Here is a 20718-nt window from a genome sequence, read left to right as displayed (position 1 = left end):
AAATAATGACTTTTAATATAATAAGAATAGCATTTATTGATTTAATCAATCTATTATACATATTATTTATACAATATACAGGATTTAAAATTCGCGATTCAAAATACTATAATAAGAAAGTTTTCGAGAAATTAAATAAAAAAGTTATTTGTAAATTTTTATTTTAAGCTATATCTTCTAATATAATAATGGTTTAAATATGGTTAATTATACAAACTACGTTGAGATAGTCACCTGTAAGTATTAGAGGGAGCGTTTACCAGTAGTCACTAATACTATCATGGACAGGCGACTGTGTAAACATAGTCTTTGGCTATATTTAAACTCTATTATCTCAAAAAATACTGCTTGAGATAAAAATTTATAAATAACTTTTTACTAATTTTTCGAGAATTTTCTTGCTAGAGTATTTTTAGTCGCGGATTTTGGGATACCCATATATTTATATAAATTCGTAAATTCTTAAAAATATATATATATACACAAATCATTATCATATTTATACACTGAAAAAAAAGATTGATTGCTGCAGCTAATTAGGTGATAAAAAAATAGCATAGTATTTTTAATTGGCTGCAGCAGCCAATTTTTGATTGCGTTAATCTATCTGCAATGTCAGTATTTCGATAGGCTAACACAATCAAAAATTGACTGTTACAACCAATTAAAAATGCTATGCCATATTTTACCATCTAATTTGCTGCAGCAGTCAATCTATTTTTTCAGTATATACTTGAATATACTTGTATATACATGAATTCTTGATTTTGAAATATAATTTTTTTAATGTGTTAAAAATGCATAGATATCCAGTAAATAGTATAATAAATAGTGAAATTTGATATACCATAATGCTTTGTGATATCATTTGTGATTATTAGGGCAGTACAATATTAATAATTGCCATTATTGTTATATTCGAAACTATTCTCTCTACCGTTATTATAATGTTACTATATATATGTATGTGTCGTATTTGACATTATTATGTTACTATATTTGTATATAGTGTTTGTCATTATCATATTAAAACGCATTTTGCATGTCTTTGAGAGATATTATTAGAAAAATTTGTTTTTTCCATCGCGAGTGGATAGGTATATCGTTGACTTGAACTTTGTGTACATAGCACGAGCATTAAGAAGCTTCCGTCACAGAAGAGTGCATCTAATATATGCGCGGAGATTAAGCTAATCGTGCATAAGGTGCACGCAAAGATCTGCCTTTGAAGAACAAGGATTACAAAACATATATGCGCGAGATAGATATAGGTGCGTGAGAGCGTATGTACAGAGTGTATGTAGAGCGTATAATTAACCTGTATATGTACTTTGACATACGACTTCACTAAGGATGCTGCGAGGATATACGAAGGTTCGTTACGGAGAAGGTCGTTTGGTTTACTTCTCTCGTAAACGCGAGAGATAACGTTCCCCATTTATTATCATCGCGATATCGTATGAAAGAGACCGGCGGAGCTTTCAGCGTGTAAACATATTATATTACGCTTTTGTCGATGGGCTGTTTTGTGCACAAAAATTGCGTAATTAAACCCCCGCTGTTTGTTCTTTCACAACGTAATTATACGCGTCACTTTCATGGTGTTTAATAATGCGCTTTAACGAAAAACGATACGATACGTTTTCCCGTTGTCTCGTTCTGGTAGCAGGGGGATTACGTTTCATCTTGCCATAATTATGAGGAGAGGAGAAAGGAGTGCGATAGATAAGGATTATTTTTCATGTGAAAGATACATTGATAGTACATATACGCTCAGAGAAATACGTTCTTTTCCATCTATCTTGATTTTTCATTTTGCAAGATTAACATTTGAACGTCGGACATAAAGATAATCCTCTCTAGCTCGTTTCTATCCAAATGGTATATCTGAATTATTGCTATTCTGGATTATTACTTCTCGATGCGCGGACGATTTTTAAATCCCATTTTCGTCACAGTCGACGTGCTTCTATTTCGACGAATACGGTGTCACTCGTTTCTGTCGTTGCATTTCACTCGCCCGGCCGACAGAACAAGAAATAACATACACAGGACGAAACGAAAAAGAAAGAAGATTACGCACACGGAAGCACGGATTCACGGCGTAGCTTCCTAGTTTGCTGTTGGAGCCTTTTTGTGTAGCATTCGCATATGGAATTCTCCAGCAAGTTCTTGCTCGAATTTTTTACGCGGGAGCGCGCTACGAAAACTCTATTTCACCGTTTTACGTGCAGTAAAATAACTTCGTTTTGATGCAATTTCTGCAAGATTGGGTCGGATTATCCTTCTAACCCCGCTATTTTCTACAGTTTTTCCATCATGTGTTCTTTGTAAATTGCGTGTATTACAAGGAATGCATTGTGCAGTTAATTAAATTGATTAATTAATTGCGTTAGCTTAATCATAAATTCTATCGATATGTTTTTATGTTATTTTGCATATTAGTAAATGAAATAACATTCAAACATATTGTAAATGTCGGTAGTTTTAATAATCTTCTGATAGAAGGTACATTATTTGAACTATCAAATAATTTAATATTCTATAAACAACATTAATTGACATCTTTTTAATTGGTAACGAGTATAAAATTCATAGCAAATAATTTCGGACAAACGATACATGCTGAATGTGAGAAGAAATTAAATTTAACAATGTTTGTTTAATCGACTAATAAGCTCTCCACTATATCGATATGCATTTTATTGATATACGGTTTATTTCGGCATCGATTTTGATTAAAAATAAAAAATTTGATTGGAAGCCATTAGATACTACTACAGTTTTCTCATCTTTCAATTTTCTTTCTTTTTAGATACATACATTTTAGATATATTTCAGTAATTATAAATATCACAAAATAATTTTCTGTTAATAATTTTCTGCTTTATATTTTTTAATCAAAATAATAAAATTTATATTTGTTGAAGTGATTTCTGTTTAAAATATTTTTGCTATAATTGCTATAATTTAAGACTGACATCGCTATATTAAAACAACTGACATATTTTTAATTCCGTAGAAATTTAGAATTCATTTTTGAGGTACTACGTCATGTAATTTCAAGATATTCTCGACGTTATCATTTAAATATTATTTTCATTATATTAAACATACTTTTGACAATCCGCAAAAACTTTCTGCAGAAAGGTTGGAACGTCTGCTTCCACGTCGCGGCAAGATTCTAATTTAAGAAAAACGCGACGCACGCGGCATACGCATATTTATTTTCGCGAGGAGAGGAAGGAGAGACGTCTCTTGAGAAGGAAGCGTAACTCGCTCGTCTCCGGATTTTCCGCGAGAGTCGTCCTGGAATATCTAGCGTAAGAATATAAATTTCTTCGGATGTAATCCCACCACGCGCTTTGTGAGTCGTCGGCGTGATTGTTTCTCCGAGACGGCCAAGGCAAGTATAACAGGAGCGCGAAGGGAGATCAGCTGGAGATGATAGGAGGTCCGAAAGGAGAAACCACACCGAAGAAGCTTCGTTGGCTGGCCTCACATCCTCGGAATCTTTGCGCGTGCGGTATTCCATCGCGGAATTCCCGACGGGATTTACGCCGGACGGAAACAAAGCCGTCGTCGCGTTTGATATGGCTGGTCGGGCATCATTCATGACGGTGAGACCATCCCCGACGAAAGGGGCCCGTTCTCGACGCGGTCCCGCATGAAATCTGATATTAAACATTCTTTGCATCGGTACGTGGTCGTGTGAGTTTGAATTGAAAAAGGGAGGTTGGCGCTGCAGTGGTGTCGAGATATCACCGCGCGATCTCGCAAAATTAACCGCGCGTGGTTGCGATATCGGTGATGGCGAAATTTGCGTGTAAAATGTTGACGAATTGTTGGCGGTGAGAGATAAAAATGGTAAGAATAATCATCCCTGCCATTCTCGTACATTTATGCGAATAAAGCTTATCCGATGAAATTTGACGTATGCTAAAATATTTCCACATGCATGCAGTAATCGAAAAGAGCCTTATAATTAATCACGAATAAAAATATTTTTTAGCGCTTATATTTTTGCGTTAAAATGTCAAAGCAGAAAATAGCGATATTTTTTCACGAATAGATTAATATTAAAAATTTTCTAGAAATTAAAAATGATAATAAGCATTATTATCTTACAATAATAATTAAAATTTATAGAATATATTATTTTTCGTGTCAGATATAATATATTTAATTTTACACATAAATTCTAATAATAAAAATCGAATTCGTCTTTGGCTGATTTTTATTATTAGAATTTATATTGTATTTTCAATAACAAGCAGAATCGTAATATATTTTGATATTTAATTTTGTTTACAGCTTTGAAATATAAAATCAAGATAAATGTTTTAAATAATATTTTGTTATAATATAATTGTAATCAAGATTAAATTACTAATAAATTTTAAAAAACTTTTTTAACACCTTTAAAACTTCTTTTGAAATCGATTACTAATTTCGTTTTGTTCATAGTGTTAGGATATGAGAAAAGCATTTAAGATATCTTACATTAACAAAAATTTTTTCTTAAAGAGAAAAATTGTAAGTATACATTCAATTGTTAAAAAAGAAAAAGAAGTACACTACTCTTGCAAGTTTATCTTGACATATAGAGAAGATCACTGTGATCAGTTTGTCGTTTGATGGAAATAAAAAAAAGAAATTTATATCGATCCATTCAGTAAACATTTTATCCCGAATAAATGTGTTTTAAAACACATTGTTTCTGAAGTCCGTACGATACTGAATATCCATTTAATTATAGCATCACGTCATGTCGCGATTATTTCATCATGAAAACAATAAAGAGAGAGAGAGAGAGAGAGAGAGAGAGAGAGAGAGACAGCTTTATTTGGAGAGAAAGAGAATGAGAGAGAGAACGGCAGATGCATTTTGGTTGCATTTACTCTGCTTGGAAATGGTATCTAGTTAGATTTACGATTGGATGTTAACTGATCGCAACCAAGTTACCAGATCGATAAATTACACAAATCTTTTGCTTATAAATCATCGTTAGAGAATACGCAATGAAATTTATTTTCATTTCTTTATGTTTTAAGAAGAAAATGAAATAATAATGAGAGTAAAAAATGTATGGAACCCTCGACTTTTATCGTTATCGGTTTCACACGTGTTCGCACATCTCTTTTGCCTTACAATTTAGTCGAGAAGGATTCGACGACGACAAGATGTGGACGTTGACGTGGTGCACGTGCAAATTCGCGTCGCGGCGCGGCGCGTCGCGGATGCAGCTGACGTTTCAACGTTAAATGCAACTAATGCGCGCCTTGATCCCGTGCTTGGGAAACCTCGCTACACCGTGCTATGCCGCCGGCTTCGCTCCGCCTTTTTTAACTCCGCTGATTTATCGTTCGAAATGGAAGTGCAGCCGCAAAGCTTGGCTTTACTCGTAACCTCGCTCCCAATCTGGGGACCTTAATCATGACGGCGATCTCATCGACATGGGATAAGCTCGATTGTCCGACGAGATCACCGTCGGTGTTTCGATCACGTCAGATGTCACCGGCACTCAATGCCGCTTTTCGATCGTTCTTGCTTGGCTCGTTTTATATTTCATTCCTTCGGTATTGGCTAACCGCGATAGTTAGAGCATTGTTTTTGGGTCACCACACTGTGGATGCATATGCGATTTATGCGCTAAATAACGCGCGGAGTGATATGCGATTGTTAGTAGGTCAGGTATTTTCGAAACTCATGCATAAGTTTAATCCTTAAACTCGTATTATGCGACATTATTACAGCGTTCTATATATTTCCTTCTATCTAGAGGATATGAGGATATCAGTAAAATCATTAATTGAGAAATAATATTTTAACTAGAAACTAAATAAGCGTTATTAATACATTCAAAAACAATAAAATGAGATAAAAGCAAATCTGAATGAAACTACATAGATATTGCGAGTTAAAGGATTCAAAACAACTGATGTTGTTTTCCGATAAACAGTAAGATCGATAAATCCGATGGTCGTAATGATTCAATGTTTGTTTGAAAATAAGCACAAGCACAGTTGGCTCGGGTTAGTCGTTATCGGTTGCCACGATACTTTGGTCTACAAAGCCGCACAAGAACACCGAATAATTACACGGTAATAATCCCCGTCCGATAAGGATAAATTAACTTCGCCAGAAGCTGCGATCCTTTACGCAGAGCGGAGTAGTAGTCTATAAGGATAATATTAACGAGCCAAGTTTAAGTACATTTTTTTGCATCGGTCCTGCCTTTGTCAATTAATAATCGACTATCTGGAAAAGAGCGCTTTAAGTTAGCTTTAGATGAGGGAGTTCCTCCGATAACGCTCGAACCAACGAATCCGCGGGATATAAAAACTTCTGATATATCGGGATAGAGGGAGGGACATGATATTTAGAATATTTAAAAAATCGCTGGTATGTGAGTGATCGTTGGCGGTGAATCATTTTTACGATTAAATTATTGGGATAGAGGAAGCGGAAAAACGATGTATGCGAGAAAGAGAGAAAGAAAGAGAAAAAGAGGATGACTTTAGCTCCACGAGGAAATCCATGACCAGTCTCCTCGTATTTCTTTGTCCAATTATGTCTGTCGACATTGGAGAGAAAGAGGAGAGGCGGGTGATGGGGTTGGAAATCCTTGCAGGACCTATGCGAAGAGGAAGAGGCCGCGAGAGGTGCATCCATTATCTTCTCTTTTCCGACTGCATCCGGAGATGCATCCATTATCTATCTTTCTCAGAGCGGAATCGGACGATATATATATCACTCGCCGGTAAATTGCGAGAAAATATACGAATGATGGTCGATAAACTTTTAACGAGTTCCTTTTGTGTCGGGTGCGACAGCCGCGCGAATATCTATAAGACTCGAGGATCGCGGATCCGATTTGAAAGTCCTCGTTGATTCTTACATAAAGAGGGTCACTCATCAAATGTTCAGGTATAAAATATTTATAAGTGGAAATGAATGTTTTTTTTTTTCTTATGAATTATAATTGTAGGGAAGGAGAATCGCAATCTAACAATTTAACAATATAATTTCCTTGATAATTGTAATGTAACTTGTAGAGATTCTGTATCATTTTGTATTTTTTTAAATGTTATATTTTGAAAATAAAAAGGAACCGGCTTTAATTAAATAAACGTAATAAATATTAATGGCTTTTTCACATTTACTACTATTACTTACATAAAAGTCATAACTATGATATTACAATATATATATATTTCAATGCGAAAGAAATGGCAATACTAGAATAATTATGAAAAAGTCTCGTCATACCATTCTCGTATGAGAAACAGATATAGCACTACGGTATTGTACCTACATCTTGGTAATGTCGTTTCACAGTTGTGCTGCAGGCATTCGTTTGAAATATCATAATGACATGCTACCGGAATCCTTCTCTTCCGACCCACGACCTTGTGAAAATCTCCACAAGGGAACTCGAAATCCCACCCAGGAATATGATTTCCTCCCTTGCGGACATGAGTCGTAATTTACAAACATCCGTCACGAGACGGTCATACTCGTGGGATGTGTCGTTAGCCTGTATCATTTTTCTTCGTCTTCTGCTGCCTCCCGCCGGTCCTGTCTATCCCGCAGTCAGCCCTTTTCGAGCTATGTCCTTTTCATAAATGAACGGGGCGATTCGTCGCACATGCGACTTCACGCTGCGTACACAAGAGGGATTCGCATGAAATTATCCATCGAACAGGGCTGGCTCCGAGGGTGGTCCTCGGTTGTCGTTCAACTAAAGATACCGCAACCAAACTGTTGAAACGAAGATTGAACGAGGCGCGATTACGATGGATCGCCCCATCGAACGTGCAGGATTCGCGATTCGCCGCACTTTACCGAACTTGTAAGATGCATCGATTCAACAAACTTGAAAGTTTAGTTTTGAAAAAGATAGAGATTATGTCCAAATATTGAACTTTTCAAAAAGAAATAATTTATATATTTTACAGCTTTCTAAAACTACTAAAAGTCAATGTTTAACTTGCAATAGTATCAAAATATTTCATGTAAAATTTAATGCTTAGAAAATTTTCTTAATGATCGTAAACACATTGTTAATTTTTTGAAGATAGATGTTTTCTAACATAAAAACTTAAAAGTCTTGTTTCTAAGTATCACTGAATTTTCTTCAAAATTCTAAAATTACAGTTTCAAAAAGTAATTTCATTATTATGAAACTTGATTTTAGAAGGTTATTAATGTCGTTGAATTTAAATGTAGGTGGAAAATTTTAAAAGAATTAATTTCTAATAAAGAAAAATCTAGTATTTTATAATTTGAGTTTAGAAATCATTAACTTTTGCGTAACATTGATGAACTTCAAATAAAACAAAACTTGATGTTACTTCGCAATGAAGATTCTCCAAAAAACTGAGTTCTATGTGTGTGATAATCAAATTATTTTTTAAAATTTCTGTCCATATTGGAGTCATCATTTAAAATTTTTTATTTTTCTGTCTGAGATTTAAATAAACCATTATCAAATTATTTCATAAATCAAGTTTCAAGTAAAAATTGTACGAGTAGTTTACAAAATGAAAAGGGGTAATTGCAAATAAGGTCACCCATTCATAAAGAGTTAATATACGTATAATTTAATAATATATGAGTTCTCTTTTCTTGATGAAGAGTTTTCTCGATTTTTACATCAATTAACGAATTTTATTCAATATTCTTTTCATGACAGTAATGTCGCTCATCTATACATCAACCGTTTTGAAAGACGCATATTTCGATGGCATATTGTGACAAGGGGGGGGGCAAACGAGTATTATAAATATAATAGGGGCAAAGAGTTTCAGATTCCCTCGCTCGGTTTATGTGATCTCGTTAATAGCGATAAATCCGCTTGACAAACAACTCTCTATATGCGAATATCTTGAACGAGAGCTAGATGCTCTCTTATAGAAGTTGCCTACTTACATCATTATCTACAAGAAATAGCTCATAATTATCTATGAATACATCTCCCGCCGGAAGCATACGAATTTCTTTCGTTTTTCTTGACATTGTTATCGACGGATATTTTGAACAATGCCGAACGTTCCGCGATGATGATCATCATCGGTAATTCGACTTTTAATTATAATCGTAATTTGAGAATATTTAACGAATCCATTAAATGTCGCGAAAGAGATGAGTAATATTAAATTTCTTTTATGTCTATAGATTTACGAGATTCATCGCCATCAATCGCTGTCGATGACAATTCGCGATTGTGAAGTATAACTAAATTAATATTGATTGTCTGTCTGTTCGTTATTGCGAGCTCGTGTTATTTATTTATTCCCTACATGTGCGGCGGTCTCGAAAAGTTTCTTCTTAATTATAAAGCGATTTATATTGTAGGCAAACAATCACGATATACAGTAGTCTAACACGCACGTCTCTAGAATCGATCGATAATTAAATTACCGTAATGACCGCGTTGGGAATTGTTGAAAGGTATTTTGCATGTTAACTTCATTGTTATTGCGATTTACTATGCATTTTATGCGCCTGCGAAAGCGCCGTCTGGCATGCATTTTTGCATATATCCTTTGACGTGGAAAAAGGGAGCAGAAGGAAGCGGGCAAAGAGTTTCGTGCATGCTTTATGATCTCGTCGCTACGTCGCTAAGTCCTCTCGACAAACGACCCTTTGTACGTAAATACCTTGAATAAGAGCGGGGATGTTCTTATCTCCCATTAGTTCGTCGCGTAATTTCTCATTACAATGCGAAGATTACGGTTTCCTCAGAATTTCTGAATTTTACTCACCTCTTCCCTTAGTTAATTTTATTTCCGCTCGAAAAATATCATTAGTACGTGATCTCTTTAGATCTTACTATTTATACGTATAAACATAGATGATGCAACTATTATTTTCCTAATTAACGAATGCTTTTATTTAAAGAAGATTTCAGACAAGTAAAAATCTTCTTTCAATATTTATATTAATTCAGATTTCTTATGTATTGCAATTATATTATTTATAATTTATTTTCTAGAAAAATATAGTGTGGAGATTGGTAGGTTTACGTAAGATGTAAAACGATTTAGATAAAAAAATCGCTTGTTGTTCGTCTATACAGTTACACGGTACAATTAACAAAAAACTCTCACGTGAATAAAACGGAAAAAGCGAATCCATGTCATTAGCGGTCTGCCCTGAATAGAAGTTTTTCGGCTATATAAAAGCTGTTAAAGTTACTCTTGTCACGAACGATGTATCGGATTTGTCGAAAATTTCGTATCATCATTGCCGTTCGATGACTTGCTCACTCGCACAAAAGCTTTCCGTGCATTTCTGTGCAAAAGCTCTTCTTTTGTCAAGAAAAATTGAAGGGATTGACTTTAAAGGATGAGGAATGATCGCGATCTCTCAGCTTTATGTCGCGTTTCCGTTGCAGATTTGCTATGTATCATAATATGTGACATTGCTCGTAGAATTACCATATACTTTTTTATAAATCAGATTCAGCGAACAGTGCTTTGACAATTTTTCTATCATAAATTTATTATATTTATATCATTTTAGAAAAATATAATTTATGCTTTTATAACGTTTTTTTAAGGTTGATAATATATTAATCATCGAATCAATTTATTCGTGAGAAACCGTATTATATCGAATATGTTTATTCATAATAATTCACAAAACTATTTATATATGTATGTATATTTACGTACATATATTTACGTACATTTCTCTTAAGAATTGAATACTGAATCGCAAGAAATAAAATTCACGCTATGTCTCAAGACAAATTTCATTTACAATATTGAACAAAGTCTTTAAGACCGTAATATGAATAATATGAATATACTGACAAATGAAAATTTTATACAGTCTGAACTAGATCTTATACTTATAATTCGATGTTGAATTTTATATTCAATCCTGCAAACTGTGCATCGAAATAAATTTTCAGTCTTGAAATGCAATTATAAACGGAATTAAAGTAATAATAAATTGACAAGCAATTTAATAACATTATTGATGTCAATAGGCATTTTAAAAGGATATTAATAATCCGATGCTAATAACCATTTTAAAAATTCTACAAATTTCATCTGGCTCCTTAAATTAAATCGCGATTGCAAATATTGAATATCAAATTGATTCTTAAGTTTTTTATTGAACTGTCTCAAGACTGGTTTTAGCTGAGTTCTTTAGAAGATTTTAAATACGGGCTTTAGTTATGATCGTTTGTCTCTTTATTGAGAAATTTTCTTGTTTTTATATTTTATGAAAAATGCCTTATGATAGAACAGAGAAATTCGAAAGAGTGAGGGATGATTTTATAGTTTTGTAACGTAATTGTTCGATGACTACTTGTAAGTATTATATATTTCCTACATTGTGATTTCTCAATTTAATTGAATTAATAAACGAAAGTGATACGTAAATTGATTGATTGAATTGTAACAATTGTAACAATTCGCATATATTCAGGCATTAAAGATAAAAATATCCTGACCTGATTCCTTGTTTTAACATTCTCATAATATTGCTCTCGTGATTCTATTAAGCTGTCCCAGAATTGTCGATCTTAATTTCAACTTGACATCCATAATGTGCGACATATTGTATATCCATTGTTATACACGTATATATAATACGTATATACTGTTATACGTATACATAATGATTTTATAATGCTATTCTAGAATACTGAATAATGTTAAACGTCAAGTAGACTGGAATATAATCTCTACATGGCGTATTTTACGACTGTATCTCACTGTATTTCTTGCACCTCTTCCTCTCTGTTCATCTTGATTATAAATCCTTTTTATTCGGCAGTTGCATCGTACTGTAAATGCGGATGAACTCCATAAGATTTCTATTGAATCCGTGTTAAATCAGACGGAATGCGAGAACGATGGGACGAGGCGAAAGTCGCTCTCAAAATCGTGCATACTCAAGATATGGAGACATATCTCGCGATTTATATCTCCGTTGATAAAGCGCCGTTTCTCTTCTAACGTTTTCGCCGCGCAGCGTTTTCTTTCTCAGGAAGCCGATCGCAAAGAGGAGGGAAATCGATTTCTATCAAGTGAACACTAAATCGAATTATAGTCGATTTTTCTATACGCGTGATGTCAAAACCGGAGAGATGCCGCGTAAGGAGACACGATATAGATTATTTGCATACACCTACTTCTCTCTTCCATTCGCGTGCTCTCCATTCCCGAGCACCGTCCGTTTTGAAATCGCTGCCTGGCAGATATACGATAAGCCATTGTCAATTACCGCACGTATCGGTTTAAATCAACTTCGAGATTTATTTTTTCGATGATTGACAAGCGGCAATCGGTAGTCGAGGGAGTAAAGATGAAGAGAGGGCGAGAGAGAGAAGGAGGGAGGGAGGGAGGGGAGAGAGAGAGAGAGAGAGAGAGAGAGAGAAGTGGAACAGTGCGGAAGGATGGTTGTGCCAAATTGGAATGAAATGGCAGAATCGCAAAAAGAAATACATTCTCCATCGGCCATCTCTTTCCCCGTGATCTCTTCAACTACGATGAAGGCTTGTATCACGAAACGCGTCACGAGCAGAAATTTTCGTCCCTAGTTCCGTCCGCGATGCGATGTCCCATGGCTCTTTTTTTTTCCTCCCGGCCATTGTTTTTGTCCGTTATGGCGCGCGGATCAGCGTGGAAATATATCCTCGTTCGAGGGTTTTAATGTATTCCGGAATTTCGACCGGCACGTACTGCTGGGAGCTGTCACGGGTCGGATGGACGAGAGATGATGGATTCAGTGAAATTAAATGACGGATCGCGGTATCTCTTTTTAACTTCGTCATTCTTCCTACCACCCTCATGAAACGAATAAATTTCTATTGCCCTAGTTGCCTCGATCACGATTATGGAGATTTGGAAACATTGAATTTAAACTGTACGTTTGTATCAAACATGCGCGCGCGTGAGTAAACTGTAGAATAAAGTTTCATAAATTTCTCAAGAGAAAACGCTACATGTTTTCACTGACTTTGCGTTCAAAGATAATGTACAATTTTCTAAATTAGTACGCTCCTTACGTTTCGACGAATTTCATTAGTTTCACGTTATTATTTCTTCCTTAACGCTGGGAAGAAGAAAAATTATTGCTCATTTAGAAAGGTTTTCTGTCTTATATTCAAAAGGAGAAAGAATTGTTTTTTTAATGGAAGGAAAAGTTTAGTTTTTCTCTCTGTCTAATATTAGTTAAATGTTTATAAAAGCGTAAATTCCATAATAAAAAAATTATTTAATAATTATTATGATTATTTCAAATATATTTACTGATGAAAGGGCGAAAAAAATAACACATACGAGCTCATATTTTTACAAAATATAAAAGAGTAAAATATATTAAGATATAAATATTTGTCTCACCAGAATCGAAGGTGACTTCGCTGACCATGATCCATCGATCCGAGAAATGGAGTCTCAGCTTAACGAATTTTCCAACTCGGTGATGAAGCTTGATTGTGACATTCCGAGAAGTCTCGAAGATCTTGTCCTCCATGTATGTGTAGGTAATGGGTTCCCCTGTGTAGTATTTCCCGCCAATACTGAAGAGTATGTCAATTTGCGAAAACACCTGTAGTCCGAAAACACATGAAAATACACGGAGTGTTCTGAACGTGAATTAGTTGGTTATATGAATAATTGTCTAAAAGTAATGTAGGTTTTGTTGTGATTAATCGATTTTTAATTATTTATTAATAAATGACTCTAAGCCGAGACTGACAACACAGATTGCACAGTGAATAAACACTTCAGTAAAATTTATCGTACGTATTACGCGCATGAGTGTCTCGTCGGCATGAAGAAGGAAACACAGTACATATTTCGCAACGGCAAAATTCCTATTCCGCCTTCCGAGCTACTTTTTCACCTCCTGAACAACCGCATCGCATGCCCGTAAATTTTTGACCGCGGATAGCATTTTTCAGGGCTGACTACTTTCGTGGTCGTAAATTCACGGACGACGACCTGACAGGAAAGGAATTTCGTCGTCACGGAATGCCAGGCCCTTACTTGCTGCTCCCTGGCGAAATTGGAGTCGCGGATGGAGATCGCGCTGCAAAATCGCGCTACCAAAATCGATTCCAATATTGATCGTCGAATTTGTGTGATTAACTGCGGCTGGTCCCGTCGCAGCGAGGAAAAAATGATTTCTGCTATGGTTAAGCGGGTAGCCCGGGCTGATATGAAATAAAACGGATTACGCTAGTGGATATTAGGTAAAATGGATGCCGTGTGCACCGCGCGACGTTGATGGATAGAGTCGACTCGAAAACCTCACCGTTCGAAGAAGATTTACCGACAAAGTAGAGTGCGGATCGTTCTCGTGTGGTCGGAAGTATCACGAAAAGCCGTTATACTTTTGAGAACGTTATAAAAGTTTAATGTGTCCCTAAAGTTCGATGGAGTATATGATCTGATCATAAATCAACTATTATCCGAGGTATTATCCGTGCAAGTCGCGCTAGCTCTTTTTGTTAGTGGAAGTGTATCGAGATTGCATCCATACAATATACTTTTATTCGTTCGCCGGGCTTGACTTCACAATCCGTTCTTTCTTCCGTTCGTGCTATTTTTTTTTCTTTCTTTAATTTTTTTTTTTTTTTACAAAAGCACGTAAAAACATCATTTTTCGCGTCAACGCGCAAGTCGCAATCCGTTAGTAGATGGAGAAAGAAGAAATGAAGTCGCGCGTCGATCCGTTTCTCTTTGCGAAGAATAGCGATTCGTGAAGTTATCCAATACGTACGAAATCGGATTCCATAGTGTAAATGCCGGTGTCGAGAAAGCGCAGTGCGATTGTCTAAACGATATCGTGTGCAAAGTGTGCTTCGTGTCGAGTGTGCGAAGTGCCTGTTGAATATTCGTAAGTCACGGTCCATTTGAAATTCCGAATATCCGGCAACGACGACAGTCACGACAGCGATGACGCGATGGATAATCTAGAATTCCGTAAGTTTCGATTAATGTTGAATAATTCTCGGGGGAGATTCTTAAGTGGACGATAGACTCCGTTACTGCTCGCGGATGCCTTTCCCCCTATCTCGATTTATGCAGTCCACTGTATACGGATTTACCGAATCCGGAGTAATTTGTCGAGGAATTCTATGTACGCCATATTCCGCTGGAATTGGAACGAGGGATGTATCATATCACATAAAGTTGATTGTCAAGGAATATAGCAGGAATATAGCGGAGCCACGTGTAACAGTTTGTAAGTGTCGGTCCTATAAAAGTTACCGAGTTACCGAGTTGCGATAAAACAAGTTTCCTCTGCACATGATTTAGGTGAATGTATCTAATAACAACAAAGTATAGTTTCTCCTGTAAAACATCTTTATTTTAAAACATTTAAATTATTCTAAAACATTTTTAAAAAGAATTTACGTCTATTATTTGATAATGCATAATGCATTTTTAATGTATTACGCAATATAAAATTAAAAAGAAAAGGAAATGAAAAATTTTCAAAAATTAAGACGATCTTATCAATTTATATCCACTTAAAGACCTCAACGATTGTTACAAACATTAAACATTTTTACAGAATAAGGTTATTAATTGGAAAGCAGAGATGCGATTTTTGATTCGTCACACTTGAAGCTGCTAAGCTCAACAATGCTTTTAGCCTCGTGCAAACACATGAGATAATAACGCGTCGCCAAATTCCTCCGTGATATCTATATCTTCCCGTCTCACATTTTACACGTTCGATAGTTACTAGCCGTACTATAGAGAACTCGGAATACATTTCCAATGATGCGGCAGACAGGGAGAGTCGGCCTATCAGATTCGGTTATCCTAATCCGCGTCATGTAAATCCAATTTCCAGAGGTTTATCTCGCGGCAATGGCAGCCGGGAGCGATATACCATGCGGCGGGAAGACGCGGGATTCGATGGTAACAGCAGGTAGTATCGACATGTCGATACACCTTGCACGAAGTGGGCGCGAGGTGATGCATGAAGATAGGTCTCTATAAAACTCGTTTGAGCTTTCTATGCTATGTTACCGTCTCTGGAAAGGTGAAGAGATATATATATTTTTTGCACACGCATGCATACGTGAACGTGAATTTGCACGTGGATTGTCATACGTAATGTGACTACATTGAAAGAAAAGCTTGGTCGAATAGCATTTTTAATTGGTTGCAGCTACCAATTTTTGATTATGTTAGTCTATCGAAATCCTTTATTGACATTGTAGATAGGCTACCAACAATTGGCTGCTGCAACCAAGAATTAGCTGCTGCAGCCAGTTAAAAATGCTGTGCCATATTTTACCATGTAATTTGCTGCAGCAACTAATCTTTTCTTTCAGTGTATCTATGTATAATACTCTAAATTTCTTGGAATGACAAAATTGAAAATTAGACACACAAAAAAATGAATTCTTAAAGAAATACATAAATGCTTTTACGTATTTCCAAGAATATTGTGTGCTTAGAATAGCAGCAAGAATAAACCATTTCCAATTAACAATAAATTATTCGTAAAATAAAATAAATTTTATTTTAAGTTCAAAACAAATTTTATTTCAATAAAAAAATAAAGTTGCACTCATTCAACACTAAATATGCTTATATTAACATTATTTTTTTCTTCAATGATACTTTTTGTCAACTTATTTCAAATCCCTCCAGTATGCTTTCCAATAACATCAAGATGACAGAAATTAATACTGCAGTAAGTGATGATAGCTTTGTAAATGAAGTACCATATTTATAGAACATGCCTTCTAATGTGCACGGGATATAAACTCTCAAGGAAAACTGAATCAAACTTGGATTGTACTCTCTACTAATGTAGTTCAAAGGCAAGTGAAATGCTGAGACCGTTACTAATATCTCCATTAGCCATATTGCAAATAAGGATGCAAACAGACGATCAACCTTGTCACAATGATAGAGAACGTTGACTGCATGTACAGGCGGATTCTGCTGCAACGGATTCATTGCTCATCCATTTAACTATGGATAGCAGATCCGCGAATCCGCTGCGGAAAATTTACCTGCATGTATAGGCGTCTCTCACGTCGCAGTGACAAAGTCGGCCGGCTGTTCGCACCCCATTTGCAATATAATTGACAGAAACATTAGGACGAGCTGAATATTTCATCTACTCTTAAAGATTGAACTACATTTAAAGGTATGAACGAGTGCAAAAGTTCACAAAATAACCGTCAATCATCATTCATTTCGTGCACTTCCGATATCTTGATATTATTGAGGAGTCCTTATACACACTGTTGCCGCCTGCTGGCGAATTTTTTGTAATTATTAAGAATAAATAGTTTGTAAATAATGCGATTGAGTTTATTAGAATCATATAATGATTTTAGAAGAATATAATTTTAAGAATAAAATATATTTTGCATAAATCTATATATTATTATTTATTATTGATGCCAGTGAACATTTATACTTTATAATTATCCTAATTAAAGAGAACATTTTATACTTAAATGAAAGTAAATAGCATTCAAGAATAAAAATATACATGAATTAAGAATTCATTTTTTTCTGTGGAGAAATCAAGAAAATTGAAAATATTCAGGGAAATCAGGGAAAAATTAGGAAATTTTTAAAATTTTTTAGGAATTAAAATTCTTGTTTTAAAGAAGTTTAATATCATACATCACATCTACGCAGTTTTAAAATACTACCAACGTAACAATTAAATGCAAGTAGTGTCAGCACTTAGCAATATTAATTTACATTGCTCTGTTAATTAAATTGCTCTTTCAACAAAATACAAAATTTTCACAGTTTCTAAATCAAGACGAAAATACAAAAAAATTATAAAATATTATTAAGAGTTTTAGAAAAAGTCATGAAATTTTATATGGAAATCAGGAAAAAATTATAGAATTTTACGATGAAGAATTGTGATAATTTTGACTTCGTATATAATTAAAGTAAGAACTTAAAGCGCTTACACACACACACACACACACACACACACACACACACACACACACACACACACACACACATCGATATTATGGTCAGGAAGCGAATAAATATAATTTATCATAGAGCATTATATATCAGATTATAGATGCAGCTCGAAAAACGTAGCGAACTGTATTAAAAAGATTCCTAGAATAATTATGACAGCTCATATTCCATTTCGTTCCATTAGCCGACCATGGAGTTTTATGCATTATGTTGAATAGATAACGCGCTTTCGTTCGAACAAATATGTACCGGAGGAAACGTCCGTCAGCAAAATTGAAACGGATTCGAAAGAGGAAAGAGCATTCCTAAATAAAATCGGCACGCCGAACGCGCAGAAGACTGTTACATCGACCTGTACGCGCAATCACGCGAATTTATGCACTTTGACGAGGCGGCACTCTCTCACGCAAATGAATGAGAAAGAGAGAGAGAGAGAGAGAGAGAGAGAGAGAGAGAGAGAGAGAGAGAGAGAGGGGGGGGAAGGGGAGGGGTATTTCCCTACTGCGAATCGGAATATCAGACAACGAGAGAATTTCTGTGACGAGCGTCCCGTTTCTCTTATTCTCTCTGACGGAACGAGTAACGCGGGTAAATTCATTTTTCGCAAATAAGCAGATTCGTCTCCCCTTTATGTTTATTGCATTACGACGCGAGGGGCGCACTCCAGAAAATTACCTGACGTACTCCAGGATGATTCGCGCGTGTTATTTCCAGCAGATTCCCAATGGCGAAGCCTGTTTTGATGGCTAACCTGTATCGTGGTTCATTATCGCTCCTGGCGAACATGTTTCATCGGATTGCTGCCTTCGCCGAAGGGGAAAATGTTATTTGGGTATCAAGGATGCGCCAGTAGAGAGATGGTAAGCGAGAGTAGAGAACTCGAGAATGACCTGCATTGTGAAGCGCTCAGGTTTATAAGCGTAGCGCGGCGTCGTCGCCGGTACATAAAATCAGCCAACGTGTAAGGGAATTCCGAGAACGATGATCGGGTGTTAGGTGCTGCTACGTCGAGACCCCGACCACGAAGGGGTTGCAACGTGGCCGTTTTGGAGGACCGCTGACCGCTGCATCAAAGACCGGGCGTATTTATGGCGCGCCGCCAGTGGTAGCCGCCACATCGTAGTTTGCGTGTCCGCGTGATGGTGAGTGTAATGTGTGTATAAGGGACTTTGTAATTATTGGGTTTAATCGAAGGTTTCCGTCGATTTTTCAGCGCGCCCCGATTATCCGAATTGGTTATCGAAAACCCATTAGTACGCTCGCGATGAGGCGGCCGTTTTTATCACTCCTTTTTTTTTTCCTACCAAGAGGATCCGAATGCCGCTCATAAATTCAGTAATAATTCTTCGATGTATCAATGCGCGAGCTTTTAGTATTCTCGCAAACGAGCTCTGCTGAATAAAATACCGATTCGCATCATCTTATTCCTTGCATCTCTCCACAAATGCAAGAAATCTGTTGATATTCCACCCTTTTAATATTCCAGTGTAATGTATATATTTTTATATTCTTCTGCTTTTATTTATATCACTACACATCACGCGAATACTCATTGAGCTTTACACGTACGCTATGTGAATTTATATGATTTTTCGCGGTACGTAAACGCGCTGATTCCGGTTCGCCGTTATAATATTATATATAGTTTGCCACGTAGTTCGGATTATAAAGTATGTAATCCATTTATGATCCATCTCGCGTATGCACACATTTTTATATGTTATCCACCGTACGCGCCGCGCGTAAGGAATACCGCTCGCGGTATTCGCAGCGAATTTCAACGCGCGGCTACATTCTAATTTACGTTTAACAGGCTATTAAAGTTTATATACATTCGGCAGGAATCTGGGATGAAGTTGAATCGTAATACGAATGCTACGGGGGCGTATTTGGAAGGGTGATCACTGAACCCAGCATCAAAGAGCTATACTGGGGCGTTTATACCGGATTGCTCGCCGCGCGGCTGTATTTGCGCTTTGTGCAAGATATTCACCGTTTGCGAATGCATGCGCACGCATGGCTACGCATCCCCATAGATTTTTGACAGGCGCCAAAAATTTTTTTTTCAGTTTTTCGCGGCAATTGTTTCGTCAACACTGCCGTTACAGCCGGATGTGTACGACCCTTCTGGAAAAAAAAAAAAAAAAATAAAATAAATACCGAGCGGTGTCAGTAACGCAAAACTAACGCGAGCATGTCCCTATTTGAAGGACCTGCGCTTAACGACGTACTCGAAATACTGCAGATCGAAGTTCGTTATCGTTTAGATTGCTGGATCAAAGAGTTTTTATTTACAATTTTCCATACATAGAAGCGACGTTATTTTCTGTACATAATATTCACTTGTATTCGCGATTTTATCCGCTATGTAATATTCTATTTGTCTTATTTTTATGTCCAGTTTTTAATATAGCGTTTGGAAAATTATGTTTGTCCACATAAGTGATATAGCGATATCCTCACATTTATCTGGTTAATCGATCCAAAAGAAATTCGGTCAAAGGTGTACGAGAGAAAGGATTTTGTTAATTTAACAAGTCATCAGTATCTTTAATAAATAAATGACAATAAATTTGTTTGTTGTGATTGCTAGTCTGCTATACTAACCAATTATTAACAGAAACAAGATATATAAAATCTAATTTATCTTTTACTTTAGACTCGTTTACATAGAAATCGTAGATGACGTGGAGTCTTAAATCGTAGGAAACTGACCAAGTACAATCAAATATAGGGAGAATACTTGACTATATAG

The 20718-nt window shown here is 35.9% G+C and overlaps 1 protein-coding gene across 1 annotated transcript in view; it reads right to left on the bottom strand.

Annotated features, from left to right (window-relative positions):
* The window catches only part of LOC108687690 (epithelial discoidin domain-containing receptor 1-like), a 154293-nt gene that overhangs the window by 25453 nt on the left and 108122 nt on the right, over positions 1 to 20718 (bottom strand). The window contains exon 7 of the mRNA XM_018193603.1: positions 13371 to 13578. Within this exon, the coding sequence (XP_018049092.1) occupies positions 13371 to 13578 (208 nt within the window). The remainder of the gene's footprint in view (positions 1 to 13370; positions 13579 to 20718) is intronic.

Source organism: Atta colombica, unplaced genomic scaffold (assembly GCF_001594045.1).
Source record: "Atta colombica isolate Treedump-2 unplaced genomic scaffold, Acol1.0 scaffold210, whole genome shotgun sequence".
Lineage (NCBI taxonomy): Eukaryota > Metazoa > Arthropoda > Insecta > Hymenoptera > Formicidae > Atta > Atta colombica.
The sequence above is the reverse complement of the archived record's forward strand: the minus strand, read 5'-3'. Positions and strand labels throughout refer to the sequence as shown.